This window comes from Xiphophorus couchianus, chromosome 19 (assembly GCF_001444195.1).
Source record: "Xiphophorus couchianus chromosome 19, X_couchianus-1.0, whole genome shotgun sequence".
NCBI lineage: Eukaryota > Metazoa > Chordata > Actinopteri > Cyprinodontiformes > Poeciliidae > Xiphophorus > Xiphophorus couchianus.
In genome coordinates, this window is record NC_040246.1 from 13,964,642 (window position 1) to 13,977,127 (window position 12,486).

Genomic DNA, 12,486 nt, shown 5'->3' on the forward strand with positions numbered 1-12,486 from the left:
AGAGCAACTCTTTTTTAAACCACCTTATGCAAGTGTGAAATAGCCATTTGCTCAAACAAAAAGCTAAATCAGTAAAATAAAGATCACAACAGTAATTGTTTAGGACATTCTCTGAGGTTATAATAACTTTGACTTCCCTTAAAGGAAATTGCCAAGCACTATGACCCAGACGAAGAGGGCTATGGGGTTATTAAAGAGGCGATCGACACCATGACCAGAGTGGCCTGGTACATTAACGACATGAAGAGGAAACATGAGCACGCTGTCAGAGTGCAGGTTAGAAAATCCACTAAAGCTTAAAGGCAACAATGGGGAAAATCTGAGATTTTTGTTTAATTTTTTTATTTATTTTAAATTGTGTTTTTTTGTTGTTTTTTTGCACAAGTGATGCTTTAGTTTTACATGTGGCAGACATGAAAATTGCATATAATGTCTTTCATGCTTGGCTATTTTCTTTATGTAAAGTTTTGTTTCATCACATTAGGAGATACAATCTCTGCTGATCAACTGGAAGGGTGCCGACCTGACCACCTGTGGAGAGCTGGTGCTAGAGGGCACCTTTCCTGTTCTGAGGGCGAAGAACACCCGGACGCTCTTCTTGTTCGAAAAAATGCTCCTCATTACCAAGAAAAGAGGGGAACACTACGTATACAAAATCCACATCTCGGTACGATTTCTGATTAATTTTTAATGTGATAAGTGAGGAAACACGTGAATAGAATTGGTACAAAGCAAACAAATATAATTTCTTGCCACAGTGTTCCACCCTGATGCTGCTCGACAGCGCCAAGGATCCTCTCCTCTTCAGTGTGATCCATTTCAAGCGTCCTAAGCAACCTCATACAGTTCAGGTAACTCCAGCAAACATTTAGTCAATTTCTTTATAAACTGTGAAATGTGGAAGATTATTTTTTGGGGGGGGGTATGCCTGTATGCAATATTTATCATTTTTAATGATTCGTAACGTTTTTAGAGTAATACATTCTGCTCATCTGGAATTGTAGCCTCAAAACAGTATTCATACCCCCTGAAACTTTTCACATTTTGTCAGGATAAATCTACAAAATGTAGTTATTGCTTTGTTTTTTTTTAATGGGACTTTCTGAAATAAATCAACACAAAATAATGCACAACCATGAAGTTCATGAAAAATAACTACTGCTGTGCCCTCAGTAGGGGGATTTTAAAAAAAAAAGCATGATGCTGCCAGTTCACAGTGGATCTATACATGAATCTATACAGCTACTGTAGTCAACTATTTTTTATTATTATTTATTAATAAAAATAATAAATAAAATAGTGGCAATATGCTGCCACTTCACAGTGGCAGCATCATGCTGTGGGGTGGCTTTTCTTCGTCTAACTCTATTCATAATCAGCAAGATTAATTTAGCTAAATACAGGCCAATCCTAAAGTAAAACATGTTAGAGGCCCCAAAACACTCTAGACTGGAGTGGAGGTCGATCCTCCTGCTGGACAACAGCCCAAAACATACAGTCATGTTTAGTTTAGATAAAAAATACTTTTGCTCGTCAATAGATGATGGGAGCACTATAAAAGAAGGACTCCTGGTCATTTGTAGCTCTAACACAGGAGTTTTAGAGTAAGACCAACAGCATACAGATTAATTTACGATGCTTCAAATACAGTGAAGGATTCTGGTGTTTTTCTGTTACAGAGTTGTAATAAATTATTTCTGTAAACATGTTCCAGTGTATAATTTGCCTTCCTCAGACAACTTAAATTTGCAACAGAATAATGAGACCTAATACACAGTTTGAAAACTAAGAGAGTCCGAGCAATGCTGATAGTGTCGGATATTTAAGGGACACTTGAAGCTTTCAACATCCTTAATTTCTCGAAAAAGAAAAACTCTTTGGAGCTTTTTCATATCAAGTCAAAAATGATCGCCAGCTGCACAGATCTGTAGAGATGGATGACGTGTTGCAGTTATTAAAGCAACCAACTAAAGCACTTTTTACATTTACGGTTTGCAATTAAATTAAATTTGTATTTGGTTGAATGCCTTACAAATGTACCCAAGACAACATTTCAGATGGTACAATGGTTCTTCTACCAAAAATGACCTTAGTGTTAATTAATCTTTTGTCGCAGTTGCAATAGAATTTGAGCAAACAGTCTCCATGACAACCATTTGATGCTATCTGTGTATGTGGAGTTCATGCGCTGTCTTGAAAAGTATGAAATTGCATAAAAAATGTTCATGACTGGATGAATATGAAATGTGTACAATGAGTAATGAGTTTTCAGACTTTTTTTGACTTTCTCAATGATAAGTATCAGAATATCTGTAAATAAATTTATTATTGATTGGACCAAAGGCTGCTAACTGAATTTGGTTTAGATGCTGAACAAATGATTGAAATTTCTGTTTTTGTTTTTTTTTTTCAGTTGGGGGATTTTGTAAAATGAAGGTTTCACTGATAACAGATTATCACAGAAGATATGTATTTAATCTAGCATCTATCATACTTGAGATCATCGTAGCAAAAAAGATTGAAATTTGTCCACATGCTTGACAGTAAAATAGCCCTTTTGTGCACTGCAGAATCAGAAGTCAGTTCTAGCACTTTTATATTTCTTAGAAATATAAAAGAAAAACACCTTGAGAAATGTTTTTTTTTATCTATGGCATTTAAAACTGACTGAAAAATACAGGCTCAATGATGAGGGACATAAATGTGGAGTTTGCTAAACTATGGCAACCCTCTGCTGTAACAACGGAGGTTCTGGAAACTGACAATACGCTGAAATGTGCTTTATGACAACTGTGCTGTATGGTGGAAGATCTGTTATGCTGTGGGACCACATAAATGGAACTTTAATATAACAGTTATGTGCTTAAATATTATTTCAACAGTCAAATCAAATCACCAAGCACCAACCTTGTAAACACATTATAGAAGAGAATAACATTTTATGCTGTAATAAGTGATTGTATTAACAGCAGGTTTGTCAGGTCTCGGTTGTGTGAAAGATAATTATTTTCTTTTGTGGGATTCCCCTCTGTGTCTTCAGGCAAAGTCTGTGGAGGAGAAACGTCTGTGGGCTCATCACATTAAGAGGCTCATTCTTGAGAATCACAACACCATCTTGCCACAGAAGGTAAACGTCGTCCTTCCACACAACATTTCTTTCCCAGCGATGTCAAAAGAGTCTTTAACTTGTCCCTTCTGTCTTTGAAGGCAAAAGATGCCACTGTGGACAACTGCAACTGTAAGTGTTACTAATGGAGCATCTCTACTTAAGTCAGGGACCGTTTAACCGTTGCCACAGCTACCACAGATGCAGCTAATAAAAAGAGAGTGGCTGTTCATGTTCTGTGAAGAATATGGAATGCTTATTAATTTTCCAAGATGTCTTGGCTTATAACCAGCTCATCCATGTGCAGAAAATTGCTTTTTGTAATTGCAGCTATGAGTGTAATGACGTCTCCTTCCGTTTCTCAGATTCTGGGAAGTGTCAGCGTAGTCCGGAGAGGATGATGAAAGCAGAGTGCTTCCAGAGTGACAGCTTCCATCTCAGAGTACGGAATGGGAGGAGAAGATCTGGTATATTTATGTCCGCTATCCATCTAGTACATCACACAGAAAAATAACTGTGCAATGATAATATGGAAACTTTTTTTTTGAATTTGCAAATGTATTTATTTATTCTTTCAGAACCAGTTAAAGAAATCATAAAGAGCACCAGCGGTGGGTATATTTTTATGTTTTTATTTAATTTCTGTAAATGTTCACTAGGATTTTCTCAGATTCACAAACACTGCTATAGTTTGAACTGCATTGTGGCTGCAGTCCAGTTATACATCAGCTCTCTGCCACCAAGGTTATTCTGTTGGATAAAAGCTGCTGTTCACGTCTCCATTGAACTTCTGCTTTGTTCTCCTTCAAAGACACCTGGACAACAGTTCAATGGGCACACACACTCACTCCCACTCCACCTCACCCATAATGAAGTTAATTATATGCTGCTTCGGTCGAGGCCTTTTGTCACTCCGAAGCTCTGTTCGGTACTCAATCTGGGCCCCGCCCGTCAGATCTGTGTCTTCCTGTTTCATTGATTGGTCATTAGAGCAGAAAACATCTGTATTCCTGTTACCCAGTCTCTCTCTCTATCTCTATCTCTATCTCTCTCTCGCTCAATTTCTCCAGACGATGTAATGAACAAACCACTTTAATGTCAAACCTTCTCATCTGAGTAAGGGAGTGGTTCATCACTTCCTGACAAATTGCATCATGTCCAGTTAAAGCCTCAGAGAACAAGATGCTACTTATTGGTCTTTACCTAATCACAGGATCTCCCTTGAGTCTGAGGCAGACTAACAGCTGCCTGGATGTGGAAGCAGAGATTGTCTCCTTACCCCTAAATGCATTTGAAATTCAGGATGTTACTGAACATGATATCTGACCTCTTATTGACATTCTTGTTTGTTTTTTCTCCCGGTGCCTTCGCCTCAATCTTTGTTCACTCTGCAGCTATTTTGAAGGTAAGTTAAGGTAATCCAAACTGGGTCTTTATTAAGCTTGGGGAAACTATTGCAATGCACTTTGCTGAGGTTACTCAACCTTAACTCCTACAGTTTATATAAAGTGTCATGCCTTGTAAAAGTCCAATATGAACAAATGAGAAATAATTTGAAATAAAACTGGTTTTATTTAAAAACTTTTTCTACTTTAAATCTCACATGTATCTATTTAACCGAAACATCTGTTAAGAGGGAGAAAAGTATTAAAAAATATTAAAAGGATGCACTAATCTTGCTGCAGAAGTATGCACAACATCAAAGTAGCACCAAGTTGAAGCACTTTTAATTCAGTCTTCCTGAGGGTTCTATCTATAGCAAAGTTAGATAAATTGACAAAAAAAAAAAAATCAACTGTCCAAGAGTGAGATTAGATATATTCACACTCTTAAGGCAAGTCTGCTACAAAGCATCTTATTTGCTTTGTAGCAGTCAGAAGAAAGATATGAAAACATCCACAGCAATTGATCTACACCAGTACAGAGTGAAGTCGGTAATCAACAATTTGTTTAAATTAGATGAAAAGATGAAACTGAAATTGCCCAGTAAGGCTGGAGATCCCAACAACAACTCTGTAAATTTCACACAAATATTAATTGTCTTCTACCTGGACCACAGAAAACATCCAGATCTCACTAAAGTCCTTTGAAAACTTGCAGGAGAATGTTTCACTTGCAGTGAAACAGCATCAAGCTCTGGGGAACCCTTGTTTATTATCTGTACAACCAGACAGTCCTGCAGCTCTTTCAGCGCTGCTTTCTGCCTCTTGTTTGCCTCCCTGGCCAGTTTCCATGTTTTCTTTTCAACAATTTATTGAGATCATCCATAATGTAAAGATACTGTGGGCTTTTCTTTTACCTAATACTTTTGTGAGATGAGATTTAATCCATCTGCAATCTATCCACAGACTTTATTTCCATCTCTAAAGGATGCATATGTATGGAATAATCCGACCAGGGCAACAGAATTTCATTTTAGGTTAATCAGATTCACTGTAATTGATGTTTATCCAATAACAATTTTGAACTGCATCAAAATGGTGCATGAAACAAAGCTGTGCATATTTAAGCAACAAGTTTATTGCTGCTTTTTAAAATCACATTTTCTTCAGTTTTGTGTGTTGTCAGTTGAGTTTGTCATGTTAAATCTGTCAGTTACTTATAATCTTCTGATATTTTTTTTTACATCACAAATATGGAATTTTAGCAGGGCTAGTTTTGTGGTTGAAAATGTTGTTAACTGCAAATGAAACATCCAAGCCTTCCAGAGGACACTTTTTTTTCTTAGCCTGCAGAAATCACACAGCATCACGCCCGCTGCTGATAGACAACACATCTTGCTGTTTACAGCCTTGCAGTCATAAGATGGCTTTATCACAAACCTTGCAATAACAAACCACATGTCTATGACTTCACGCTACAGCATGCAGACAGTGAAGGCACACTGCTGGGGGATAGGAGCTCCCTGCAGCCAGCTGCTAGTGTCAGCACACTGACCTCCTGTCTAGGCGAGCCCCGGGGTGAGAGGCCGTGTGTGGAGGATTTGAGCAACTCTCTGGAGCGGCTAAATGCAGCTGACAGTGACCCTTCACCCAGAGAAAGAGAGGTGGGGCTGGAGCAGGAGAAGGAAATAGAGGAACAGGAGGAGGAAGGGGAGAGTTGCAAGGATGATGTGCTGATGGGAGACGACCAGGTAGCCGACTTTGCCAGCTCGGTGCTGGCAGCCATCTCCTGCTGGCACTATAGAGCCAGGGCTTTGCTTTCTAGTCACTTCACAACGGTGAGGGTTTCTGCCACCCACGGGTTTCCCGCTTTCCGTTCCGTCCCAATGGCTCACCAAAACTAACACACCACTCTGTCTCCCACACTGGCTCTTGTTCTTCATCCCTTTTTTTTTCTTCCTTTTTAATCCAAATTGACTCAATACTCACATTGTCCATTCTGAATGCTTCACTGTAGATAAGGGGTATTCAGAAAAACATCATGCATGTTTTTGCTTTCGTTTTTCCAGAGTTAAAATCATCCCAGTTTGCATTTAATTTCCTTTTCAAATTTGTACTGCATGTGTATCTCATCTCAGTTGCTGCTGTGTTTAAAAACTATTTATGGGTGCATGACTTATGTTGTTGAGACCATGTTTGCATTTGCATGACAACGAATATCCTAATATGCTCTGCTAAATGTTGTTTGACTTCAAAGGTTAATGTATCCATCTGATTAAACATAATTAGAATAGTGGGGAGCTTTCTCTTTGATAATCATATTGATGAATATTTTCCCTCTGATTTTTTTTTGTTGGGATTAATTGTTAGTTGTTTAGATTCTGAATATCAATGAATAACATGGTCTGAATGAGAGACTTTCCTTTCATTTTAGATTTTGCAATTTTTTTGATATCATCTATGTACTATTAATATTTAGAAATCAGTCTCATATTCTATCAAAAGCAATCTACCTAAAAAGGAGGTTTATACATTTTAAATCCAGCGAGCTTTAACAATCAAGAGATATTTCTGAACATTTCTTTGTGTTTCTCAGGATTTAGGATGTATTTTCCATCAATTGGACTTTTTTTCTCAGTTTACTTTTTCAAACAAGAAATAATTACATTAAATAAAACATTCACATTCAATGTTTGAAACAGTTAACAGTCAGTATGTAAAGTTAAATCTCAATATGGCTTTGACTAATTTTTTAAAATCTTTCTGGATTAGAAAATTAATCAGAGGCCAAACACAGAGCAGATTCATTACCCAAATTGGCCACTGAAATGTTTTCCAGATCATAAAATTGCATCTTGACTACAAATTAATTGTAACAAGAAAATAATTTCTAACTTATTGGAGCATTTTTGCTCGTATACATTGGTTCAACCCAAGATGATCAAGCCTAACTTAACTAATTTTTCTCTTCAAGCTTTTGGACCAATTATGGCTGAACTGTAGGAAATTGTTTGCCATTCACTCCTTGAGATCTTAGATGGAGTTATAAAGCTTGCAAACTTGCTGACGTTGACTAAAAAGACTTTTGGCATAATGCTGTGCTTTGTTTCCTTTCAGGATGATCAGAATGAGGACACTGATGAACTAAAAGCTGCAGAGGCTGAAACCTGCACAGGGGAGGAAAACACCGACAATGTGAAACAAACTCTCAGCACTCAGGTGCTCACAAAAGCCCAATATCATATTTATGCCTGGATCCTTTTAACCTCATTTCCACACACATATCTGAGGCCACATGTGATGCATATTCACTAAATCCTCTTCCACCTCCCCAAGTTGTTACTGGGGCCCATTTTCAAACTCTTTCTCTATTTTCATTGTTATTTCTTTGCAGAAATGCTAGTTTATTCAATGTTACATTAGATTTAAAAATGCAATTATTACCGAATAGATGCCCTTTGCCATGAGCACAGTTGAATCATCTCTACATGCTGCAGATTTATTGTGCTGGAAATTAAAGCACCACATGGGAAGCGTCCCCGCACTTCTGCAGCTTCTGCATCTGAGCAGAGTGAACCTTATCTATGGCAAACAGCTCCAAGCTGCGTTTTCTTTTTTTATTTATTTTTGCAATTTGCAGGCACCCCAGATGAGCAGGCAACACCTGGACACAGCGTTAGAGCAGCTGTCTAGGGTGACATCAGCAGGATGAGAACCGGATGAGGCTCAGCCTAACTAGTCAAGGATAATTTAAACTGTCCAGGAAGAGCCAAAAGAAGCAGACTGCATTGCCAATGCAAGTTTTTAATTGCAACTCTTACCCACAGACAATCAGTGCCTTGTAAAAGTATTCATGCATCTTGAAAATGTTAATGTTTTGTTTCTTTACAACCACAAATGTATTTTAGCGAGATTTTATGTTATAGACCAAAACAAAGCAATGCATAAGTGAAGTAGAAGGAACATAACAAAATGTTTTAAAAAAAATTGACAAGTAGTGTGGATATATAGTCAGCCATGCTGAGGCAATGCTTCACAAAATTCCCTTTTACTGCAGTTGCAGCTGCAAATATTTTTAGGATGCCTTTCCATTGGACCTTTAGAAGGGATTTGATTGTACTTAATTTTATTTAGAGGTATCAGTAAAGGGGACTGAAAGCAAATGCATGACACAATGTTCAGATATTTTTATTTGTTAGAAAAAGCATCAGTCATGTTCTTCTTTGTGTAGGTCTGTCACATGAAATCCATGCATTGGAGTCCGTGATTATATTATGACAAAAAGGTCACTGGATAAAAAACGGGAAACCTAATAATATAAAATAAATGCAGCAAGGATGTGGATGTTATGAATTAAACTGATTTTAAAATGAACTAATAAGCTAATGAGGAATGAAGAGTGCTTGTCATTAAAATGTGCATTTTTCCGTTAGATAATACTGTTATCTTTTTATGCACAGGAACTGTGTCATCTAGACCGAGTCCCACAAGCAGAACCAATCAACCAGCTGGAGGTGGAGAACTCCCACTGCCATGATTCTACCATGTTCTCCTCTGAGCAACAAACTGAGACCCCAGAATCCTTGGATACTTCCACCGAAACAGCAGGAGAAGAAGAGGGAGAGAGCATCTCTTCTGGCCTTCAGGTGGAGGAGATGCGTGTACTATTGAACGGTGACCTCTCTGAGGAGGAAGAGGAGGTGCTTTCAGATAATAAAAGCAGTTTGTCTTCCTCTGTGTTGGACCAATTGACCGCTGAGCAACTCATCAGCAGTTTGTCACGACGGAGCAGTCTGGTTTCTGAGGACTTGAGTTTAGATAAAGACCCTTTTCAAAGCCTCTCAGCCCATATGGACATGGAGAAACAGATGGAGAAAATGTCAGATAGCTCTTCACCAGAACCACAGACCTCCTCAGAGGCCAACCTGTTGGGTCCTGAGCCTGAACTGAGTGAAGGAGAACGCAGGTCCACTCTCTCCAAAAAGGATCAACTTCTCATCCATAAAATCAGGCAATACTATGAGCATGCTGAGCACCAAGACGCTAACTTCAGCCTCAAGCGCAGGGAAAGTCTGTCCTTCATCCCCGCCGGTCTGGTGAGACAGCTGAGTCGACAGCTGAATGATGTTCCAAAGGAGAAGGCCGGTCCAGCCTACAGGAAAGGCCTCTGTAGAAACAGACCCACTTCTTGGTCCGTGTTCGACCTTCCTGGGTTAGAAAAGGGTAAGATGAGTGAACCTCAAAGCTCAGTTGAGGTCAAGATTCGGTCTAATAGCGCCACGGAAGCATTTACTGCAGAGGAAGAGTTCAGGCCTTCGTCTGAAATGCTGAAGGTTTGGGAAGTTATGGAAACTGAGGAGGAGATTCAGAAAGTGAAGCAGGAGGCAGAAGAGAAAGTTGACAGCCAAAGAGTTGAGATCAGCTTGGATACAATAGAGGTCAAAAACAGTAATCAACCACCAGTGATAGAAGAAGAACCTGAAATGTGCTCTGCTGCAGACACTTGCTCTGTGTCTTCACCTACGGCCAGTTCCCCCACAGCAGAGCAGGGTTCTGCTCAGCTCTCAGAACCGTGTTCGTCCCCGGCATTTCAAGAGAACGACAACTTCCACTCCAGCCATTTACCCAAGAGCATTAGCTTCCAAAGCACCATAGACGAAGACCAGATCCTGCACGACATGGGGAAGATGAGAAACAAGGTGTTCCAGCTGGCTCGTCAGTACAGCCAGCGCATCAAAAACAACCGGCCCGCAGGATGGCAGAGGAGCCGACAGGCTGCACACCAGGAAGGTCTCCAGAGTGCAGCTGCTGTCCACCAGGAGAAGCTGAGAAAAAATGGTAAGCAGAACATCATCGATCAACACTTTTAGAGTACATCTTGAGCTACTTCACATTCCTTCACATTACAACCACAAACTTCAAATGTCATCACATATTTATCACAGCTTTATGTTTAACAGATTAATAGTAAAACTGTATTTTTTTTGCAAACATCTGAAAAGTGTGTCATGCATTTAAATTTTGCAGAACCACTTCTCACATCACTGCAGACTGAAATATTTGCCCATTTTTCTTTGCAAAAATAATTTCAGATCAGTCTGGATCAAGATAATCTAACATTCATTTTAAAGGCCTGCCACAAATTCCCAATAGAATTTGAGTCTGGACTTTGACTGGACCATTCCTTCACATGAATCTGCTGTTATCTAAGCCATTCTATTGTAGCTCTAAATGAACGTTTACCATCGTTCTTCTTGGGAAAGGTGAACATTTGACTTTTGCTGCATCCACTTTTCTATCACCTTTTTTTCCTTATGGGAAAAAACATTCCCACAGCATAAAACTACATCTGCCATGTTTTGTCATAGGGTCTCCTCAGGATGTTAGTTTTTCCACCATGTAGACAACTGTATCTATGCTACATTTATCATGTAGGCCAAATAGAGCAATTTTGGTCTGATCTCAACATCTGCTTGCTGTGTCTCCTATATATCACAAACTGGAAATGAGACTTCTTATGGGTGCCTCATGATGTTTAATTACCGATATGCTCCAACAAACTGAGGCAGTCAGGTTAAATGGGAAAGATTGGCTTTTGTGACAAAATGTTAAAAAGTTCAAGGGTTATGAATGATTTTTAACAGTTTTGCATTAATCTGCCTTTAGTTGTTTCTGAAACAGAAACTTGATGCAAACTCATTGTGCTTTTGTCTCTGTTTGTATGCAGGTAAGCCTAACTTAAGGTTGCCCATGAATGTTTGTGAACAGGAAGTCATTCCTGAAGTTTGTTCTCCAAATTCGGACCAGACACCATCTTCTCCCTCAAGCTCCCAGGGCACAGCCCCACACAGCCCTCAGTCTGAGTCCTTCCACTGGCCTCACGTCCAGGAGCTGCGTTCAAAATACACAGACACCTCACACTCTCTAAGAACACACTGTGTCTGCACAGAACCAGATGGGGTAAAGGAGAGCCGCGCCTCTCATAAGTACAGAAGCTCGTCAGATCTCCACGCAGCTCCGACAGACTGCTGTAAGAAATGTCTCCAGGTAGAGGACTGGCCTCAGCAAAAGAAGGGTTCCCTGCTGTGCAGGTGGAGCTCCTTAGACCACATGCTGGGCTCTGTCCCTCTGCATGAAGTTCAGAACCTTCAAGACCGTTCGCGGACTCGTTCACCATGCCACAGAATCCAAGACGAGGATGGGCTCCTCCAGGAAGTTCGTAACAGCACAAAGTCACTGAGTTCTGGGAAGTCCTCAGAAAGCAACCTCGTGAGGAGTTTACGGGAGAAGTTCCAGAGCTTAAGTACAAGCTAAACAACGTGCACTGTGTGTATTCAACATAAACCTGGGAGATGATGCTAGATGATGCTTTCAATGTTTGTTCTGCATATTTCTCCCTCAAAAACTCTGTGCATGAGGTTTCTTATATAGGGGACGAGGTGCAATAATTTTAGCACCAGTGTAACATAAAAGGGATGGTATGGGCATGCCGTCTTTAAAACAGTAAGATACAGTTACATTTTAACTGTATTTGTTTGCATGTTACAGTTTTGTGTGAACATATAAATACATATATAGTCTCCTGTATCAAAAAAGTGATATGAACTGTTGGCTGCTATAGTCATTAATATTAACTCTGCAAACTATCAGTGCAGAGTTTCTGAGAGCGACGGCTAAGAGCTCTCGATTGCCAGTAAAGTCTTACTTCAGACACCAAAGACGGTTAGATTTTAGCCTTTGCTGTGTTTTGATGCACAGGGACAACAAAATATGCTTCCACATTTTCCTGAGCTGCTTGTAAAACAGTTGTGCACATCACTGGAGCTTTATTTTTTTATCAGCAACTTGTTTATTTTCATGAAAGTTATTTATATGTCTGTATATTGGGATAGTTTTGACCATGTGTAAATTCCAGATACTCAGAAACTTGTTTATGGTTATGTACAGCTGCCCATATTTTCAATAAAAACAGAAATTCTAAGGCTGCAACATAATTTT

The 12,486-nt window shown here is 39.3% G+C and overlaps 1 protein-coding gene across 5 annotated transcripts in view; it reads left to right on the top strand.

Annotated features, from left to right (window-relative positions):
- Positions 1 to 12,477, top strand: part of LOC114134004 (pleckstrin homology domain-containing family G member 3-like) — a 38,285-nt gene extending 25,808 nt beyond the window's left edge. For 3 of the 5 annotated variants that reach the window (XM_028000187.1, XM_028000188.1, XM_028000185.1), the window contains exons 8-19: positions 145 to 276; positions 485 to 667; positions 759 to 851; positions 3,041 to 3,127; positions 3,208 to 3,238; positions 3,472 to 3,573; positions 3,685 to 3,717; positions 4,501 to 4,511; positions 5,970 to 6,326; positions 7,606 to 7,707; positions 8,949 to 10,326; positions 11,216 to 12,477. In XM_028000187.1, the coding sequence (XP_027855988.1) occupies positions 145 to 276; positions 485 to 667; positions 759 to 851; positions 3,041 to 3,127; positions 3,208 to 3,238; positions 3,472 to 3,573; positions 3,685 to 3,717; positions 4,501 to 4,511; positions 5,970 to 6,326; positions 7,606 to 7,707; positions 8,949 to 10,326; positions 11,216 to 11,802 (3,096 nt within the window). In that variant the 3' untranslated portion in view covers positions 11,803 to 12,477. The remainder of the gene's footprint in view (positions 1 to 144; positions 277 to 484; positions 668 to 758; positions 852 to 3,040; positions 3,128 to 3,207; positions 3,239 to 3,471; positions 3,574 to 3,684; positions 3,718 to 4,500; positions 4,512 to 5,969; positions 6,327 to 7,605; positions 7,708 to 8,948; positions 10,327 to 11,215) is intronic. The other 2 variants (XM_028000186.1, XM_028000189.1) reach the window with 2 other exon arrangements.
- The last annotated feature ends 9 nt before the right edge of the window (positions 12,478 to 12,486 follow it).